General features: G+C 41.8%; 1 protein-coding gene across 1 annotated transcript in view; it reads left to right on the top strand.

The window, feature by feature from the left end:
* LOC121316191 (MAM domain-containing glycosylphosphatidylinositol anchor protein 1) overlaps positions 1-22,447 on the top strand; it is a 174,657-nt gene that overhangs the window by 91,447 nt on the left and 60,763 nt on the right. Inside the window, exons 10-11 of the mRNA XM_041251079.1 lie at positions 4,121-4,390; positions 6,734-6,879. Of these exons, the coding sequence (XP_041107013.1) occupies positions 4,121-4,390; positions 6,734-6,879 (416 nt within the window). The remainder of the gene's footprint in view (positions 1-4,120; positions 4,391-6,733; positions 6,880-22,447) is intronic.

Here is a 22,447-nt window from a genome sequence, read left to right as displayed (position 1 = left end):
CAAATAAATTTTTTTTCTTCAAAGCTGTAGTGGTTAAACTGAACACTGCTATATGAGGAGGAGGTTAAATGTTGGCAACATTTGCAAAGAAAATGTACAAAATGAAATTTACTGGTTGCATAAGTATTCAGACCCTTTTGCAACAGTTACTGCTATGAGTCTTTTTGGATAGGTCTCTACTAGTTTTGCACAGTAGGATGGTGACATTTTTGTTTGTTGGGGATCGTCAATGGACTACAGTCTTCAAGTCTCACCATACATTTTCGATTGGATTCAAGTCAGGACTTTGACTGGGCCACCCAGGAACATTAATTCTCTTCTTGTTTAACCACTCCAGTGTGGCTTTGGCTTTGTGCTTCTGGTCAATGTCCTGCTGAAATGTGAATTTCCTCCCCAGTGTCAGAGTCTTGGCTGACTCAAACAGGTTTTCCTCAAGGATTCACCTGTAATTTGCACCATCCATTCTCCCCTCTATCCTGACAAGCTTCCCAGTCCGTACTGAAGAGAAGCATCCCCATAACATGATGCTGCCACCATGCTTGACAGTTAGGATGGTGTTGACTGGGTGATGTGCAGTGTTGGGCTTACGCCACACATAACGCTTGGAATTTAGACTGAAAAGTTCAATTTTTTTCTCGTCTGACTACAAAATCTTTTTCCACATGTCTACATGCTTTTTCGTAAATTCCATACATGTTTTAAGATTAGGCTTTTTGAGTAATGGCTTCCTGTCCATACAGGCCAGCTTTGTGTAGGGACCAGCTTATTGTTGATGTGTTAACACTGACTCCCATCTCAGATGCAGAACTTTGCAGATCTCTCAAGGTCATTATTGGCTTCAGAGTGACATCCCGAACCAGTTTCCTGCTTGCCTGGCTGCTCAGTTTGGGAGGGCGACTTGATCTTGGTCTTGTCTGGGTGGTATGATGCATCTTCCACTTCTTAATGATGGACTTCACTGTGCTGAGAGGGATAATCAGCGCCTTTGAAATTTTCTTGTACCATTCTCCTGCTCTGTGCCTCTCTACCATTTTATCCCTGAGTTGTTTCTAAAGCTCCTTTGTCTTCATCGTTGCTTTGTTGGATCACTATGTGAGTTGCAGCTTGAAAGTCTTTATTTACCTGAGGGAAATGATCTACAAGTTAAACCACTTTGAATTCACACAGGCTGAAACCATTTCACTAATGTTGTGACCTTTCAAACGCATCATTTGCAAAGGGGTTGAATACCTATGCAGCTGAGATTAACCTGTTTTTCTCTGTAAATCTTACTTATTTATATTCTATATGCATTTTTTATCTTTATCATTGTGGAGTAGTTTGTGTAGATTCTACATGTAATGTCTAATTTGAAAGCATCGTGGAGTACTCTCAGTTGCCACAAAATGTGGAAACTTTGCAAGGGGGTGAATATTTCTGCAAACCACTGTATGAATGTATGTGTGTGTATATATATATATATATATATATATATATATATATATATATATATATATATATATATATATATATAGTGTTTTTTTTCCTGGTGTTTTAAGTTCAATATGGAGTGCCAGACACCCAGTTTAAGATGAAAGGTTCTGCATAACCTGCTTTTTAGACAGTTTGAGGCTATGCTTGTTGGTTAGGGCTCACCTTCAGTCTGTAGCACAGTGTTTTCTCTGAGCCTCCCTGTCTTTAATAACCTGTTTGATTTCCAATGCTGGGTCTCTCCAGAGGCAGGTTAGAAGCAAGCCTCTGGAGTGGAGCCATGGCCTGCTGATCCACAGATTGTGTTTAACTTGATGCAATAAAGAGCATTGCTGTGCTTCCTAATCAAAGAGGCTGCTCTCTCGTCTTCCCTGTCTAAGAGAGCTAGGGCCCCGTAATCTCCCATTCTGTCTGATCAGTTTCATCAGGGACTAACCCTCTCATTACAATCATGTAGCCAAGCGTCCTTAGCCTGTACAGAGACAGGCCTCTACCGGGTGCAGTAGTGCATTGTGGAACTGGATGTTTACACACATCTCTCAGTCATGAGTGAAGCCCCCACACGCTCTCCCCTCCTCTTTCCTACGCCATCTCACCCTCCTTTGTCAGTGCTGTTATACAGCTATGGCCAAAAGTTTTGTTAGTTTAGCTTCATAAAGTCCAGTAAAACCTGCTGAATAATGTTATGTTAACATATTGAATTACATATATAAGTGGAGGGTCCTTAGAGGAGGCGAGGGAGGCAGTACGCTCTCTCTCTCTCTCTCTCTCTCTCTCTCTCTCTCTCTCTCTCTCTCTCTCTCTCTCTCTCTCTATATATATATATATATATATATATATATATATATTGTTGTGTAACATTATAATATAATAATGTTCAATAAAACAGAAACAAAAATATTGTTTAACCTAAACCCTAGATTCAACATTCCTGTAGTAACGGCAGTCTGGCTCCTCATTATAAACTCCTATCTGCTATTAACCACAGTGCTAGCAGTAGCAGATCACATGACAGACTGTATACAGGTTTTAATTGGAGGGGTCCAGGGAGTTATTTTCATCAGAGGAAGCAAGCCTCCGTTACAAACTCCTATCTGCTATAACCACACACAGTACAGTACTAGCAATGGCAGATGATGTAGTTTTAGGTTTTAGGTTTTAATTGGAGGAGCAACTCAAACCCTCCTTGGTCTACCCCTACTACAATGCACAGGACTTGCCTGGCCTAAGCACCATGTTACTGGATCCTCAGCTGATGCACTATCCTTGCACTATTGCACTACTAATATATTATTGTAGATATAACTTGTTGTAATCCTAACTTGTTGCATCCTAGTTCATATTGTATTTTAGTAGTATTATTTGCACTTACTGTAAACTATACTGTATTTAAATATTAATCTTGCATTGTAACCCTGCACAGTACTAGCCTGTAACACCTGTAAGTCACCTTGGATAAAGGTGTTTGCCAAATAAATAAATTAAATACATACCACTACTACTACTACTACTACTACTACTACTACTACTACTATAATACTAATAATAATAATAATAATAATAATAATAATAATAATAATAATAATAATAATAATAGAAAAACTGTTGTCAGTCAGAATACAATAATAAGATTCTATTGTTACTGGGGGCTTAAGCCCTCAAGCCCTCTGCCATTTTTTCTACCTCCCCATTTTTCTATATACTTAAACGACAAATTGACAGAAATTGAAAAATGTGGTATTTTGTAATCTAACATGAAATACAGTACTACTATTATGGCTTCCGGTAGACACTTGCGGTATCATTTTGCAGCTTTGTTTATTTATATATTTTTTTATATATAAATCTCACAATGTTACAATTTGAGGTGATGCAGATCTGTTGGCCATAGCTGTAAGGTTAAGTATTCTTTCATTTTAAACAAAGGGTTCCTGTCTGCAGCCGCCTCCTCTTTCTCCTCCATTGTCTCACTCTTTATCCCTCCCACCCTTATAAAAATACATTGTGGTAAAAGTATATCAGTGGGAGTATAAGCATGGGAAAAACTGCAAAATAATCATGCTATTTTACAGTGATACATTTGTATTAGGGCACCCTCCTCTCTCAGTTTTTGTTGGCCCCCTTCTGACAGCAGTTGGTAGTTCATGGGAAGTTTCCCCCGAAACCAAGAGCCAGCTCAGGTTGTTCTTATTAACTCTACTATTGTGTCCTAATAATTGCATTCTCTCTCTCCGAGCCCATTCTTGTCAGTCTGCTCCTTCATTTACTTTGTTTACTTGTATTTTATCAGCTCTGGAGAGGGGTGTATTGATCCCTGCTCTGAACTCTTAACCCCATCGATGTCAATTAAGGATGTGAGCGCGCTGGCTGCTAGAAGCTTGCATTAGAGAACACAGCCCTTACTAATTTGCTCAATAATTTTTCAGTTCACCATAGTTTACCATGGTTTTGACAAGTTTTTTTTTTATTTTTTATATGCTTTACCATAACTCACTGGGCTTTACAATGATTACATTAAATGTAAAGCGCTTTGGGATTTCATTTAATGAAAGGCACTATATAAAAGAATAATAATAATAATAATTATAATTCACTCTGAAAGTGAAAGCGAAAGGAATAAGAGTCTTCCTATTATTGTTTCTCTCTCCAGTCGCCCCCATCGTGGACCCCCAGTCCCTGGATGTGCGCACTCGGACAGGGGAGAGCGTGACTCTGAGGTGCACCATGCTGAAAGCGAACCCTCAACGCATCGCCTCATCGACGTGGAGACTGAATGGCCGCCTGATCCGGTCCTCTCGCCCTGAGCTCCAGGACTACTCGGAGTGGCAGATCGACAGCTTCAGCCAGCTGAGCAATGGCACGTACGAGTGCAGCATCTCCAACGACGTGGGCACCTCCATATGCATCTTCTACGTGTCCGGTGAGTCTGTGTGTCTGTTGGTCTGTCCGGCCTCCACAAGATGGCATTTAGTTTAATAACATACCAGGCAGTTATATCGTAAGAGTTGTGTTTTAAAGTGAAGGTGTATATAGGCCATTAAAGAGTTAAGTGGGGTTCCGAAAAATATACATATTCTTACGCATATGCGTTCCCACGTGTTGCTTCAACTATTTAATAATGTATGGATAGATTGTAGCTGGATTAGTCCAGAAATGATAGACAAAGAGAAGGAGATGTGATACCTTTTACTGGACTAACTAAATAATAATTATTCGCAAGCTTACAAGACCTCAGGAGGGGATTGTTATGTATACTTTTTTACTGGAGGCTAACTTAAATAATAATTATTACGGAGGTCTCTTCTTCAGGTGAAAGTAGGAAAGAGAGATTGAAGGGCCAAATAAAAGGTTTAAACAAAAGAACAACACACTTGTAGGCTGGGCATTAGCCTTCATTACCACATTGCAATCTCTTTCCTACTTTCACCTGAAGAAGAGACCTTTGAGGTCTTGAAAGCTTGTGAATAATTATTATTTAGTTAGTCCAATAAAAGGCATCACACTCCTTCTCTTTGTCTAATAATGTATCTGTAATTTTTCTTTTCGTTGTTAACATCCTGACAAGTTTTGACAGTTATACATTTGAAGTCTCTGTAACAGGGTAGTATCACGGCCCAGGCTGGTTCCTGGCAGGAATTAGACCCAGAGACAGAAAGCTGCAGTTGAAGCGCTAAAGCGCACATTTATTAAACACAAATACAAACAGGAACAAACAAAACACGGCACGATGGCCAAAATAAAAGGTTTAAACAAAAGAACAACACACTTGTAGGCTGGGCATTAGCCAATCACTACTACATTGCAATACAATACAAAAATCACAGCACAAACCCTCACCCCTCACCCCTCACCCCTCACCCCTCACCCCTCACCCTCTCCCTCACCCTCACCGTCATGAATTTTCTGCATCCTGATGGGGTCGTATTTTGCTTTGGAGTCCTTAGATGGATGGATGGATGGATGGATGGATGGATGGGATGGATGGATGGATGGATGATAGATAGATAGACAGATCAAGAAAAAAAACACACACCATTGTCCCTGCCCCAGCTTTACTGAGGCGTGTCTCTTCTCTGATCAGAGAGAGATGACACTCCTCTGATCTCAAACCCAAGTGCACTAAGCAGGTATTTAAAAAGACCTTTGAAAGAGACTTTACATTTAAAGTGTAAAAATTTCATAAGATATTAACAGCGAAAAGAAAAATTACAGGTATGTTATTTATATAGTTGTAACAACACATGGGGACGCTATATTTATTCTTTACTTATTCTTTAAGAATCAGATATAGTCAGCCCTCTTTTTACTGCCAGGTAAGGGCCATGGGCAAAAACGAGCAATAAGCATTTTATTTTTTTTAGTTATACAATTACAGTATCTCCAGGCCATTTTATTAAAACATTAATCTTTTTTAAAACTACAGTACTAGTTCTTAACAGTAGGTCTACTAGTGTCGTTTTGTCATCTTTTCCCATCTGTATGAAACATACATGGTTACTTTTGAGGAAGAGTTTATACTTAAAAAAAAAATATATATTCTATATAATATACTCACTTAGTGCCAAATCACACAAACAAAAGTTCCATAAAAACAAAAAAGCATGCCTTTTTTTTTTTTTTTCTACTGTACTGGTCAGTTGAACTTTACTGTTTGTGGCACGACTGTAGCCTGCTGAATACTATCCCCGATTGAACGATTATATCTATTTATTTTACAAAGCAATTTAAGCTCAACAGCTTATATTTACGTTTGCTTGGCTGAGGAAGTTGGAGGGTGGCTGACATCAGGGTGGTGGTATAACGGGTACAAATAGCACTGTTTTTATATTGGTGACATTTGTTCAGAGAATACCTGGCGGTATATGAGGGTGGCATTATATAAGGGGGCGGTATAACGTGGGACAACTGTAGAGACTATAGTTGAAGCAAGTTTATTTAATGTGAATTTTCCAGGATCCTTTTGGTCATGATAACTCCAGGCAGATTAGTTTCAGGCATACCTTTGACATGTCACCGTTTCCTGGTTTCTTTACTTCATTCAATTACCCTGATCTATATACTTGTGTTCCAACTCAACTGCTACTCTGTTCTCTGCGGGCAGTGTGGAGGAGGAGATGCACTGGCAGAGGGCAGTGGTTATCACATGTTAAAAGTGAATTCTAGCTTTACACAGATTTTCCTTACAATACCCCCACGTTTCTAACCACCAGATGACTGTATGGATATCATAAAAGTTACATTAAACTTGGTTTTGTCCCTCCAGCCAAAGCGTACAACCCTGAGTTCTACTACGACACCCCAGCCCCGATAAAGAAGGACAACCGAAACTACTCCTACACACTGCAGTGGACCCAGAGAGAGCCCGAAGCAGTGGACGTCGTAATCGGTTACAAACTGGAGGTCAGACAGGTAAGACAGGGCAACAGACAGCTGTAGTAATCTTACAAAAAGGGGCATGGACTTGTACTTGGGTGCGTGGTGTTTTCGGGGAGAAAATGCAGGTACACATGTTTTCATATACACATCATATACATAAGGCCATGCACCCCAATCCCAGTATAAGCACCCCCACAGCTGAAGATAAGTGCAAATGTAAGACACGGGGGCCAACATGTAAAAATCTGTGTTTCTGTTCGCCAGCATAGTAAGATGTTAAAGGAACGCTGATAAAAGACCACATTTCAGTCTTTTAATTAGATTTCTTCTAAATGATCACTTTTCGCTTTTCAATTGAGCTCTTTTCTAAAGTAGTCCCTTGCACAAGCCCATGTGTTTGTCTCGTGTAGAAGTGCTCCCCCTTTACGTAAGAACATATTATCTGTAAGCATAGTCATACAGTAACTGTTTTGCTTTACTAGGACATCTTCTTTTTCTTCTTCCGAAGCTTGGCACATTATATATAGACACTGCTGTGCGATCCATCCCCTAGCAATTAGCGAGGCAGATAACGCAATGGCCTTTACTTACAGTTCAGTGGTGTTGGCAGGCTGCGTCTGGTTAATTGGTGCGCGTGTCATTATTATTGTCACTGTAACCACAGGAAAAGAGCAGGATTGGATTTAACCAATGTGTGCGCTCATTGGAACCAGACACTTATTTGTTCAAAAACTTTTTTTTAAATTAGGTTCACATTTTAAACACAGGTCTTCTTGCTAATGTTTGCCTTACACTTAGAAAGCAGCTCCCCAATTTACTGGAGTGCTGCTGTTTGTGTAAATCGAATAGCCCTTGTCAGAGATGGACAGTATCTCATAAGTACATAAAATATAAGAACATGTACCATTGAGAGAAGACCATTCGGCCCTTCAAGCTTGTTCCTTTATCTCTCTGGTAACTAACTCAGCTGATCAGATTAAGCAGTGCATGTAAATGTCGTGAAGAATCAGGGTGTCAAATTATTTAAGACCACCATCCCCTAATAGTTCAAATATATAGATATAACAATATATAACAAAGTAAAGCACTTTATTGAATACAGAATAGTTAGATGAATAAAGAAGTGACTCAGTAATGCAGCTCACAAAGTTACAGAATGGCATCAATCAGAGAAAGTAATCAAAGGGTTAAATCAAACAATAAATTAGTTGAGTTAAATTAGTCTTAGAGTATCCCAGTCTATGTTAATGTTATGTGAACCTGTTTATTCTCATCAAACCCGTTCCTTACAAGTTGATGAGGTTGTCTGTGCATCTCTGTAACTTTGCTTTTTCCACCTGCAATCACCAGCTGGTCTGAGATTTGTTATTGTATCCAAGGTCGCAGGCTAGCAGCTTGAACACAAATCCACAGTTGCTCTTGGCAGAGGCGATGAAACTCAAAAGGCAGAGAAAGTTTTGTCGGTTCCAGTCCAGTTTCACTGGGTCACTTGTCTTTATAGATCAAGCATCTTCTTTTGAAAACAAAGTCCCAAACTAATTCTCTCTTGGGTTAATTATTATAATTCCTTAATTAAGCTTGACATCAGCCCTCTGCACTTTGTTAATGGGTCCTTACTTTTATACTCCACGGGGTGGGGTCTCAAAGGTAACGTTACTGTCCAATGAAGTTACAGGTTTCAGTATGATGTTTTACACAATCACTGTTACACGTAATATGCATGGGACTGAACTTTATAGTTGAAAAGAATGTTAAATATTTTTTTTACCACTCAATTGTTTGTCAAAACATGATCCAATGTTTTGCACATAGCAGTTCCAATTTTCAATCTCCCCTCTTAAGAAAACCAATCAGCAAGCAGCAATTTGTCCTCAGACCTTACATTTTAAATTTGCTTATAAAACATGTGTTATCAACGTTTTCAAAACTCCTTACTTTTTTGAGGTTGAATATACCTTACATAAATATTTGTTCAGGAGCAGTGTGGAGTAATTTTTGCTTTGTCGTATTTGAGTGTTACCGATCTGTCTTCTTTGTGGATCAAGGAAGTCTAAAGGGCTTTACCTCATTATCAACACCACTCATAGCTGTGTTTCCTTTGTTATGAACTGTGATTTCCTCTGAAATGCACAAGGATGTAAACACTGTTAACAGGCAGCATTGGAGGTGTAGATGAGAGATGAGTTCAGTGTTAATTGGAATCAGTTGTAGCCTTGGTCTGAATCCACACAATGCTATTAATCTTCATCTGCACATAACTAAACTGAGATTGAGTGTGATCCCAGACAGGAATAGAGCTTTGTCTGAATTTCTATACTAACCACTTTTTGTGTGTATAATTGTGATTTGCTCATATGGCTGTGCTTGCATGACAAGTACTAATATACTCAGGTCACACAGGAAGCAGTACTGGTTATGTCTATTCCTTTTTGTTACTTTAACATCTTCAGATTTAGCAGCTACAGCATAAAAAAATACAAATCTTGGGTGAATTATTCAGATTTACCGTCCTCCCACCATTAAAATTAGCTGTAGCTCTCCAAAGATTAATATTAGGTTTATCATGGCCTCTCCTGTAGTGTATTGGATTTGCATTATATTCCAAATAATGTAAATCCAATACTTTCTGTGCTGCAATAAAAATCTAATATTAATATCAGTAGTGTCAGAGTGCCATAATGCATTTTATTTTCCTGTTTGGTCTTTGACCCAAGCCTTCATTTTCAGGCCCTCTCTGCTGAGATGGCTTCTGATTTTTTATTAAAGGAATATATAAGACAGTTATCCACTCCTCCAGCCTCACTGCAGCAACTCCTTACAGCAGCTCTACTTGTTGTTGAGAATCCATGTGGTTTGCTGTAGCACAGTGAGGGAGCTGAAGATTTGTCTAACTAACCTGTGGCTGTGCCAGAGCCAATGAGATGCTTCCTGGGGAATCCCCACAGATGATCTGTGACTTGGCACAGCAAAGATGCAAACCTGCGCTCCCCTTGACACCCATATTAACATCACTAAATACAATACAAATTCAGTGGATAGAGGTCTGTGATACAGATGGCCCCAGGTTTATTAAGACTCCCTTCTGTTTAGATCATTAAAATAGACCCCGAGAGGGAATCAGCTCCAATGTTGTCACTGTCATTCTCTCTCCTCCAGTACAGTGCAGTCCAGGCCAAGGATTACTATTGGAAAGTAATAACCTCTGCATGGAAGTAGAACCCCAGTGCCCAGAAATAACAATGTGTTAAAATCATCACAGCAAACAAGAAAGACAGTAAATACAGTCCATTACAAGAGACATTAGTAGTGGAGCATAAGACTTTAGAAGCTGAAAGAGTAAGTAGCAGGGTTTTGAAAAATATAGCGCTACACGTCCCCATATGGTGCTACAACTGTTTAATAACATACCTGTAATGTTTCTTTTCATTGTTTACATCCTGATAAAACCTTTTACTCTTATAACTTTAAAGTCTGTTTCAAAGCTATTTTTAAAATGTCTGCTCTAGTGCACTGGTGTTCTATAATACTGTAGAATCCTCTGTTGTAAATGTGGGCAATACTTCTACCATTAGCCTGAAATTTAAAAAAAAGGATGGGCCACAATAGATATATATTTTTTTAACCACTAATGTTTTTAGCTTATCGATTTGATTTTATAAATTACAGCAACTGCAGTAGCTATTCAAGGGGATCATTGATAAATGCTGTAATGATGCTGTTAATACTAAGCTTACCTGAAATGCTTTTCATCAATCAATTCAGTTGCAAACCCCAGAGAATTGCAGAGTCTGCCTACCGTGGTTTTGTATATATATATAGAGAAGCTAATACAAGGAGGGTGCTGTGGGACATACACAAGCCATTATTTACAACACAAGCTCTCTGGAAATATGATTTATTACATCAATAACTGTGGACAGTCTGGAACATTTACATTATTAGCTGTGCAGCTGTAAATAATAAATGCTTCATAGATGAGTGTTGTTAATGTTGTTTTTGTAAACTTGTGGCTTAAGAAGTGAAGGTTGGCTGCATTAAGAGAAGCCAACAGATCTCAGCTTGGTGCTAACGGAATGGAATAATATTGTTTTCACATTCATTTTGAATTTTCATTCTACATGGCATCAATTTATAAAGGATTTTTTAAAACTGTTTGTGATTCTGAAGTTCAGACCCATGATGCCTTGCAGTAGCATGCATTGCTAACTGTGCAGTGTATCATGAAGAGTTTGCCTTCCTTTATTCCACCTGTAACTATTCATTTAGAAATTCCCAATACATTTTTTTGTTTGTCTTTTCTCAATAGTTTTTATTGGGCTGAGAACTTTGGGAACGAAGCTCTATACTAACTCTGCTCAAAATGTCCTAAAGGGCTTAAAGTGTTATGTTTACACAGTAGTTTTGCAGTTTTCCAATGGTATTACTGTGCATTTACCATGGTTTAACATGTAAGTTTAACTGTCACTGTGCTCTACTACGTGTTACTGTCCTCTTTCTAGGGTAAGTGTGTATGAGAGTTTTGCTGCAGGTGTCTGGCAGGTAGCCACAGTATGGCAGGCAGAAGCTACTGTACCTTTTTGAAGTAGGATTATCTTCCCAGATGAACCAATTCCTTGTCCACACAATGACAATGTTTTCATTGATTTCCCCCCTTAATTAGTCTCTATGTAGTTGTCTCTTTCTGCAGTTGTTTTTCAAAGTAAGCAAGACACTTAAATGAAAATGGAAACAATATTCTCTGTATTCTTCCTCACTGGAGCTGGTCCTGCTAGAGCATACACAGTAATTAAGGGGGAGGTAAAGGGCTGGATTTACAAAATGTTTACTCACGTGATTTACTCCTGTATTTGTTATTAAAGAGACAAACAGCTAAGTGATGTAAGCCTAAGCAAGTCATTGGATAGAAGAGTAACCTCTGCAGGTTTACGAGTTCTGTCCCAATGTGCCTCTGTAGTTTCATCACGTTTTTGTTTTGTTTCCAATAGAATTTCAATGTTTCAGTAGTGCTTTATATTTATTGTAAAACACATCAACAGACAAACGTTTGGACTAATATTAATTCTTGAGAAGTAACACTGATGAAAGCATTTGTCAGAAGAGTACAACTCAAAAGGAGGGGGGTATGGAGAGGGAGATGTAGGGGGAGAGGAGTAGGAACAGTAAGGGGGAGATGGAGAGGGAGATGTAGGGTGGTAGGAGAAGGAGATGTAGGGGTGAGGAGTAGGAGCAGTAAGGGAGAGATAGAGAAGGAGGGGTAGGGGTGAGGAGTAGGAACAGTAAGGGGGAGATAGAGAAGGAGATGTAGGGGTGAGGAGTAGGAACAGTAAGGGGGAGATGGAGAAGGAGATGTAGGGGTGAGGAGTAGGAACAGTAAGGGGGAGATGGAGAAGGAGATGTAGGGGTGAGGAGTAGGAACAGTAAGTGGGAGATAGAGAAGGAGATGTAGGGGTGAGGAGTAGGAACAGTAAGGGAGAGATAGATAAGGAGATGTAGGGGTGAGGAGTAGGAACAGTAAGGGAGAGATAGAGAAGGAGGGGTAGGGGTGAGGAGTAGGAACAGTAAGTGGGAGATAGAGAAGGAGATGTAGGGATGAGGAGTAGGAACAGTAAGGGGGAGATGGAGAAGGAGATGTAGGGGTGAGGAGTAGGAACAGTAAGGGAGAGATAGAGAAGGAGATGTAGGGATGAGGAGTAGGAACAGTAAGTGGGAGATGGAGAAGGAGATGTAGGGATGAGGAGTAGGAACAGTAAGTGGGAGATGGAGAAGGAGATGTAGGGGTGAGGAGTAGGAACAGTAAGTGGGAGATAGAGAAGGAGATGTAGGGGTGAGGAGTAGGAACAGTAAGGGGGAGATAGAGAAGGAGATGTAGGGGTGAGGAGTAGGAACAGTAAGTGGGAGATAGAGAAGGAGATGTAGGGATGAGGAGTAGGAACAGTAAGGGGGAGATGGAGAAGGAGATGTAGGGGTGAGGAGTAGGAACAGTAAGGGGGAGATAGAGAAGGAGATGTAGGGATGAGGAGTAGGAACAGTAAGTGGGAGATGGAGAAGGAGATGTAGGGATGAGGAGTAGGAACAGTAAGGGGGAGATGGAGAAGGAGATGTAGGGGTGAGGAGTAGGAACAGTAAGGGGGAGATGGAGAAGGAGATGTAGGGGTGAGGAGTAGGAACAGTAAGGGGGAGATGGAGAAGGAGATGTAGGGGTGAGGAGTAGGAACAGTAAGTGGGAGATGGAGAAGGAGATGTAGGGGGTGAGGAGTAGGAACAGTAAGGGGGAGATGGAGAAGGAGATGTAGGGGTGAGGAGTAGGAACAGTAAGTGGGAGATAGAGAAGGAGATGTAGGGGTGAGGAGTAGGAACAGTAAGGGGGAGATAGAGAAGGAGATGTAGGGGTGAGGAGTAGGAACAGTAAGGGGGAGATGGAGAAGGAGATGTAGGGGTGAGGAGTAGGAACAGTAAGGGGGAGATGGAGAAGGAGATGTAGGGGTGAGGAGTAGGAACAGTAAGGGGGAGATAGAGAAGGAGATGTAGGGGTGAGGAGTAGGAACAGTAAGTGGGAGATAGAGAAGGAGATGTAGGGGTGAGGAGTAGGAACAGTAAGGGGGAGATGGAGAAGGAGATGTAGGGGTGAGGAGTAAGAACAGTAAGTGGGAGATAGAGAAGGAGCTGTAGGGGTGAGGAGTAGGAACAGTAAGGGGGAGATAGATAAGGAGATGTAGGGGTGAGGAGTAGGAACAGTAAGGGGGAGATGGAGAGGGAGATGTAGGGGGTGAGGAGTAGGAACAGTAAGGGGGAGATAGAGATGGAGGCATTCTGGGAAAGCTTGGCTAGAGAGCTTGATGTCTTCTTATTCAATACTCTGAAGCACAGCTCTGCTATAAGACATTAGTAAGGAATAAAAACTCATTAATTACAGAGAGAGACCAGAGAGAAGGGAAGATGATTAGAGCAGTAGAGCAGAATGCCACTGAAAGTGTCAAAGAAATGAAACCTCTCTGTGACATATTGTCCAGAGAGGAAGAGTGAAGGAGTAAGGGAAGAGGTGTACAGAAAGACACGAACACCACTGATCTTAACTTTTCTGTCTATCTGCAGTGAATTCTGAACAGATCACAGTTACAATTTCAGCATTCAGCTCTCTAAAGGAACAAAAACAATATTTACACACGTGCATATACCAATACACAAGATGACACTAAAATACAGCCCTGCTTGTTTCTTTATGTTCTAATCAGCTGTGGATAGGTCTCTTGTCAAGCTGTGTCTCTTGTTAAGCAGCTTTTAAGCTGTATTAGCCAGGAAGGTTAATGTGTGCATAGGTACTTGGAGAGAGTGTGTTGATCGTGTGTCTTAGATTAGTTATTTAGCAGACACATTACAGAGACTAGGGGGTGAACTGTGCCTCATCAACAGGTGGTGCTGCGGAGTCACTAATAGTATGACTTTGGTTTTATGTCTCACCCAAAAGTTGTTTCTTTAACAACTGGACCACCAAGCCTCCTTGTATGGGGAGCTCGTTTACAAAACCCCCTCCACAACTTATTTTGAAAAACCTGTGTGAAGCCTACCTTGTGTGAAAAATGTCCCTGTGACTTTTAAACCACATCATCTTGACATAAAACTTTTAATGCAGGAGTATTTACTTTAGTCCCAGCTTTCATAATTATGGCATGTGAGGCGAGAGTGTATTAAATGGAATGTCCAGACAGTAATTTATGTGTACAGAAATAAAATAATTTATTTTTATTTTCTATACACAACAAAAGGATTAAATAACAAACGAAAAACAAAATGGTGTGAGGGAAGGAGTGCAGGGGTGGAATCCAAAACAAACTGTGATGACTCGTCTTTAATTTGTCTTCGTGGTGACCATACATAAACAAAAAAAAGACAAAAGAAATGTTAGTGTTTCAAAAATCCCACTGCACAAAACCAGACTCTCCCTCCACCCGTTACTCCTCCTACTTTACTTTCGGACCAACCCCGAACACAGTAGTACGTTCCCTTTAGTATGTAATGTCCCGCCTCTGTAGTCAGTGGAACACCAATCCCCAACCGACACGTGTCCTTCTCCTTCACTTGACTCCAGTGGCTGGAAGTTACATACTCGTACTTCCGCCCCTCACCAAGGTGCCGCCCCTCAAAAGATGACTTTTGCCATGGTCACGAGATCTTGGTAAGGGAAGTCCCGAGTTGGTTTGATGCCATCTACTGTCGGGAGGCTGAATCACAGACCGAAACCCCTTTGACTCATCACATATCCCACCCCTCAGAGTGGAGCCGAAGGAACACTCGGAAACCTCTAACCCTTCCCTTTTACCTCCCTCCCGGGAAAAAAAATCAGCATTTTGATGTAACTTACCCGCACGATACCTTATTTGAAAGGCGAAGGGTTGGAGCGCCAGGTACCACCGCGTAATCCTAGCGTTTGAATCCTTCATCGTGTCTAACCACTTTAAAGAAGCGTGATCTGTGATGAGTACAAAGGGTCGTCCCAGAAGATAGTATTTTAAAGATTCCACTGCCCATTTCACTGCCAGGCATTCTTTCTCCACTACCGAATACCTCTGTTCTCTGGGCAGTAACTTCCGACTGATGTATAGTATCGGGTGTTCTACACCATCTCTCTCCTGGGACAGAACCGCCCCCAGACCAGTCTGCGATGCATCTGTCTGCAGGACGAACTCTCGGCTGAAATCCGGGCTTATTAATGCTGGGGCCTGACTCAAATTAGTTTTAATAGATTCAAAGGCTGTCTGACACTCTGCACTCCACTTAATTTTATTTGGAGCGTTCTTTTTAGTGAGATCAGTGAGAGGGGCGGCTATAGTGGAAAAGTGTGGAATAAAGCGGCGGTAATAACCAGCCAACCCTAACAGTGATCTCACCTGGGTTTTCGTGGTAGGTACCGGTGAATCCAACAAAGCCTGGACTTTTGAAACCAACGGTTTCACTCTACCCTTACCCATTATGAAACCTAAATATTTAGTTTCTTCTTTTCCAATAGCGCACTTTGCCATGTTCGCTGTGAGCCCCGCCCTCCTCAGAGACTGTAAGACGGCTTCTAATCTAGTCAAATGTTCTCTCCAGGAAGAACTATAAATGACTACATCATCGATATACGCAGCTGCATACTCTCGATGAGGTTGTAAAACCCTGTCCATTAGTCTCTGAAAAGTAGCAGGCGCTCCATGAAGTCCGAACGGCATAGTACAAAATTGAAAAAGACCCTCTGGGGTTGAAAATGCCGTTTTCTCACGAGAGGCTTTCGTTAATGGAATTTGCCAATATCCTTTCGTCAGATCCAGAGTTGAAATAAACCGAGCTTGCCCCAGTTTGTCTAAGAGTTCATCTACTCGAGGCATGGGATATGCATCAAACTTGGAGATAGCATTCACCCTCCTAAAATCGATACATAATCGTAGTGACCCATCTGGCTTGTCTATTGGTACTATTGGGCTACACCACTCACTTCGGGAAGGTTCAATTACCCCAAGTTTCAACATACACTCCACCTCCCTTCGAACAGAATCTCTCCGACTCTCTGGAATGCGATACGGTCTCTGTCTAACTCTTAGACCTGGCGGAGTGATAATAGCATGTTCGATCAAATGCGTTCTTCCAGGCACGTTAGAAAACACATCACTGAACATTTTAATTAGATTGCTTACCTCTTCACGCTGATCAGGAGTTAATTGTTCCCCCATCGGGACCTCAATTGCTGACTCTGACTCAATTGAGGGTCCAAAATCCTCTCCCTCCTGTACAGGAGATATAAAATGGACTTCCCGTTCTTTCCACGGTTTCAGGAGATTAACATGATAAATTTGACTTTCTTTCCGACGCCCAGGCTGTCGGATCTCATAATTGACTTTACCAATTGCTCGAATAACCTGAAAGGGACCCTGCCATTTAGCAAACAACTTAGATTCCGATGAGGGCAACAATAACAACACTTTGTCTCCAGGTCGAAAGTTCCGAATTCTTGCATTTTTATTGTAGCTTTGTTGCTGCTTCTGCTGTGCCGCTTTGAGATTGTCATGTGCCAATCGACCGACTAATTCTAAGCGATCGCGTAACTGCAACACATATTTTACTACATTTTTAGACTCCTTTGACTGTTCTTCCCAGCCTTCTCTTATGAGATCCAAGATACCCCGCGGCTGCCGACCGTACAAGAGCTCAAACGGGGAAAACCCCGTTGAGGATTGTGGTACCTCGCGAACTGCAAAGAGCAAGTAGGGAAGCAGTTTAGCCCAATTGCGTTTTTCTTGATCTACAAAGCGGCGCAACATATTTTTCAAAGTCTGATTAAATCGTTCAACAAGCCCATCCGTTTGTGGATGAAAAACTGAGGTTCTAATTGAACGAATTTTCAATAATTTATATAGTTGCTGAATACAGTCTGACATAAAATTAGTGCCCTGATCAGTGAGAATTTCTTTCGGGATTCCCACCCTAGAGAATATTTTTACCAATTCATTCGCTACAGCTATTGCATTCATAGAGCGTAAGGGAACAGCTTCTGGATATCTCGTTGCGTAGTCCACTACTACTAAAATATACCGATATCCTGACTCTGTTCCCTCCAGAGGGCCTACTAAATCTACACCAATCCTTTCAAACGGTACCCCAATAATTGGAAGTGGAACCAGAGGTGCGGGGCGAACTGACTTAGGGGCAGCTAATTGACATTCAGGACACTCCGATACATACTTCCGCACAAGACCATAAACCCCAGGCCAAAAAAACCGGGCCAGAATTCGTTCCTGAGTCTTTTCAGTTCCCAAATGACCTGAAAATGGAATGTCATGCGCCAATCTCATGATTTCTGACTGAAAAGGCCTAGGAACCAATAACTGTTTTACGAGCTGTCCCGTCCCGGGAGCCCGGGTTATTCTATATAATAAGTGCCCAGATACAGAAAAATGCGGAAATACCACCGGTTGTCCTTCCTGCATATCCTTCCCCTCGATATATCTAACCCGTTTCCAAGCATACTGTAACGTGGGATCATTTTGTTGTTCATATCCCAAGTCAATATCTCGGTCCCAATGGTTAGGTACACAGAGAGGAGTGTCTTTTATTACATGACCTTCCACCTCAGTAACCTCGCAGCCCCGGTTACACTGAATACCTACTCCCTTTCCTTGCCGTTTCAGCGATTGGTTTACTTTTGTGTCAGACCCCTCCCCTTGTCGTCTCAGAGTTCCCTCATATTTTTCCACCCGACGCTCTCTTTTTGTTTTTCTTGGGCGGATTTTAGGGTTAAACAGGTCGGATTGCAACGGAAAAATCTCGCCAATTGTTTTCTCCTGTTGCTTTAATTGTCCCCTGGTAGAAACTAAGACCATTTCCCGACCTAAAATACGATCAAAAAACGGCCAGTCTCTTCCCAGGAGAACAGGGTATGGTAAACATTGCGCTACAGCCACTTTAACGCAAGCTGAATAATCACCTACAATAAGTCTAACTTTAGTGGTGGGATAAACCCGAGTTTCTCCATGAATACAGGAGATAGCCACTTTACCCTGTGGCTCCCAGGCTACCCCATCCAAGAGAGCTTGCCGAATCAATGTTTGTGCACACCCAGAGTCCGCAAATGCGTAAGTACTCTTTCCCCCGACCTGTACTCTTAACTGATAAGGGCCCTCCCGACATTCCCCAGTGTTCCTACCTGTTACTGCTGACCAGGATCTTGTCGCCAGGTCCACCTTTATTACTGGACAATTCCTGGCAATGTGTCCAGGCTCATTACATTGGTAGCACACTTGGTTAGGAGGCATCAACGGAGTTAATCTGTCCTGCGAGTCCGCGACCGGCAGGTTAGGGGGATTCTCTCTCGCCCAGGATGGGGCTAACCTCGACCTCCATGGTCTGAAGGTCCGGTTACCCCCTCTGGGCTTCATTGGTTGGTTGGTCCGAGTTAGTTTAGGGGCAGGAGTGGGGTCTGACCCGGCACCTTCGTTTGCGTCTTCGTAGGCCTCCGCCAGGAGGAGGGCATCCTCGAGAGTGGTAGGTCTATTCCTCTTAATCCACTCTCGATTCCCTGGCGGTAGTATAGACGCAAACTGTTCTATAACTATTTTCTGCACCAGTTCTTGGGGTGTATGTTCTTCTGGCCGCAGCCACCGGGTGCACTGATCTAAAAGATATTGTCCCGCAACCCGGGGCCGCATCCCCTTGGACAGCTGGTATTCCCGAAAACGGCGCCGGTATGTTTCCTCCGTGATCCCGAGGCGTGAGAGAATGGCTTCTTTAACTTTGACATAGTCCCCTGCATTCGTGGCCGTCAGGGCTCGATACGCTGCCTGAGCTTCCCCTGTCAGGCAGGGTGCCAATTTCATGGCCCAGTGTTCCCTAGGCCACTCTGCAGCCTCTGCCACTCTCTCAAACGTAATCAAGAAAGCCTCGGGATCATCTTCCGAGGTCATCTTCTGAAGATTAGGCTGAGCTGCAAACATCCGGGCAACCGCTCTCTCTGATGTTGATATTGATAGTTTTTCTACCAGCTGTCCCAAGAACTGGGCGAGCTGTTCCAGGTGCCGTGTCTCTCTCTCCTCTCGCTTCTCCTCCTGCTCCCTAAACATTGTCAAAACTGTAGCTGGATCCATTTTCACTTCTGACACCACGTGTGAGGCGAGAGTGTATTAAATGGAATGTCCAGACAGTAATTTATGTGTACAGAAATAAAATAATTTATTTTTATTTTCTATACACAACAAAAGGATTAAATAACAAACGAAAAACAAAATGGTGTGAGGGAAGGAGTGCAGGGGTGGAATCCAAAACAAACTGTGATGACTCGTCTTTAATTTGTCTTCGTGGTGACCATACATAAACAAAAAAAAGACAAAAGAAATGTTAGTGTTTCAAAAATCCCGCTGCACAAAACCAGACTCTCCCTCCACCCGTTACTCCTCCTACTTTACTTTCGGACCAACCCCGAACACAGTAGTACGTTCCCTTTAGTATGTAATGTCCCGCCTCTGTAGTCAGTGGAACACCAATCCCCAACCGACACGTGTCCTTATCCTTCACTTGACTCCAGTGGCTGGAAGTTACATACTCGTACTTCCGCCCCTCACCAAGGTGCCGCCCCTCAAAAGATGACTTTTGCCATGGTCACGAGATCTTGGTAAGGGAAGTCCCGAGTTGGTTTGATGCCATCTACTGTCGGGAGGCTGAATCACAGACCGAAACCCCTTTGACTCATCACATGGCAATACATGCCCCTTTTGAGTTTTTCGAATAGTGCCCTGGGAGAAAGTGATTGGAGAAAATATAGACACACCTCTTTGAGATTGACCTACCCTGTCCATTTTCTCCAGCATGACTGTAATCCTGTAGAAACATCAGTGCTGGTCCGACTTACCCTACAATAGTGCCGTCGGTCACAGTGAAGTTCAAAGCGAACACAGGCAGACAGGCAGGCACAGAAAACAAGCCCGGGCAGTTTATGTTTGTGACACATGGCTTGTATGAGTGATTGTATGTTTCTTTTTAGACTGCAAAATACAAAGATAATAATACTGTACAGTCTTAAACAGCGCACACATTAATAATTAAATATATTTAATTAAAAAAAAAATCCCAAAGTACACTTCATTATTGCCTTCATACTTACAATAATTCAAGAAACACATGGTGGGTAATCGAAAATCTACGTAAAGATACAGCAAAATGCAGAATTTGTTTGCCTGTTGTTTAGATGTGTGTAGTTGTGATAGTATAGATTGAGCTGCTGAAAATATGTCCACAGTGAACTGGGACAGTGTAGGAGTTTATATCTTTACTGCTTCTTGATCAGAGACAAGCTAGCTGCTATAAAGATGTACATCTGAATTGACAAGTGTGCTTTGTTAAAATTCAAGAGGGCAATATATAGTTCAGAAGTTACTACGTCTGAACGGCAAAGTGTTGCTGTGAATATGTAACACGTCTCCACTCTAATCAAAGTGTTGCTGTGAATATGTAACACGTCTCCACTCTAATCAAAGTGTTGCTGTGAATATGTAACACGTCTCCACTCTAATCAAAGTGTTCTGCTTATTTTACTACATGTTAAGTGGGGTTTGTAATTAAGCACTTAAATGTTTCCTTAATTGAAATGTTTCCTAATCTTGTCCTGAATGTACTGTGTAACTGTAACCAAGCTACTGTAGGTGGTATTAGGTTTACTCATGGCATGTAGGGGTTATTGTACAGCTGTAATGTCTTAAGTGTGGGCTTCATTATCCAAACTCCTTTGGCAACACACATTTTGTTCTGCATTTCAGGTTATGGGTGACTGTACTGTAATGGGTGACACAAGATTCAGATCTACAGGTTTTGGATTATCATGAACAGCGCACACAGTAGTTCTGAAACTGGGGTACACAGAGGTTGACCAGGGGGGGGTCCCCAGGAAATGTCAGAATGTTCTCTTTTGTAAAACAACAAATATACAAAATGCAGGGGGAAAAAATCCCTGTTGTGTTGAGAGACAGGCCTCATGGTACTTACAGACAATATTATTTTTAAGCATTTACATTCACTGAAAGTACACTGCAGCTTTCTTGTTTGCGGCTGGCAGGAGAAGAAAACACTATGTATAAAGTTTGAAGGGGAATGGAATTGCAATAATGAAGTGTATTCTGTATGGAATCTGTCTCTGATGTTCCGGGGGTTTGCATGGGGCCATTTCACTCTTGATTTCAATTAAAAAAATCTTGGTTAACCCCTGACAAACTGGCGTAATGCAGACTGTGATCACACAAGGCTAACCATTGAGTTTATTGAGTTTAACTGAAGGGATGCAGAAGGGAGTTGGTCTGCTGCAGTCTCCTCTGGGCTGTGTTGATGAGTGTCAACACTGTGCTCCTCCTATCCTGGTATTGGCTTGGATGCAGTGAATAGCTCATTAGGTGTTGGGCTGCAGCTTGTCTGTGTTGTTTATGTTTAAGGCAGTTTATTCTGTGATTGTGCTAAGCTGAATATTTCACTATGTGATCCCGTTGAGGCCTAATTAAGAGTGTGCAGAGCCACTAAGCTCTAGAGACTATACTGTTCTCCTGTGGCACGTCCTGCAGACTTGGAAAGACCAGCACAGACACTCACTTCTATATACGTGGACAAACATACACAGACACACACACACACACACACACACAGACCAAAACACACATATTTACAGACACACAAGCAGCGTTCCCTCTAAGGCTAAAATGTGCACAGTTTTCGCAGTAACTGGCAACAACCTTTGCACTCAGTTTACTAACTTTCGCAAGTTGTTATCACAGATATCAACTTCAGTCGAGACTCCAGCCTCTCGAGGTAAACCTATTATTTTGAGACAATTCTTAAAAAGCATTAACATAAGCATATTTTTGTCTGTCTTGCAGCTGATTCCCTGATTTCCCTCTGTAAAAATGCACGTCACATTAGTGCAGAGCTGGCTCGGGCACCAGTGAACCTACAGGTGCAGGGTGGGCGAAGCAGGCGTCTAGCGGTTCTCTCGTGCTGCTCGGTGATGCTCATGAACTTTACAGTTTTTAACTCATTGTATAATTGAATACCAATCAGTGAAGCACAATCTTCTTGCATTTATTTAGAAGTATAAATA

The sequence above is a fragment of the Polyodon spathula genome, chromosome 5 (genome assembly GCF_017654505.1).
Source record: "Polyodon spathula isolate WHYD16114869_AA chromosome 5, ASM1765450v1, whole genome shotgun sequence".
NCBI lineage: Eukaryota > Metazoa > Chordata > Actinopteri > Acipenseriformes > Polyodontidae > Polyodon > Polyodon spathula.
Note: the sequence above shows the minus strand (reverse complement) of the source record. Positions and strands in the feature narration are given on the sequence as shown.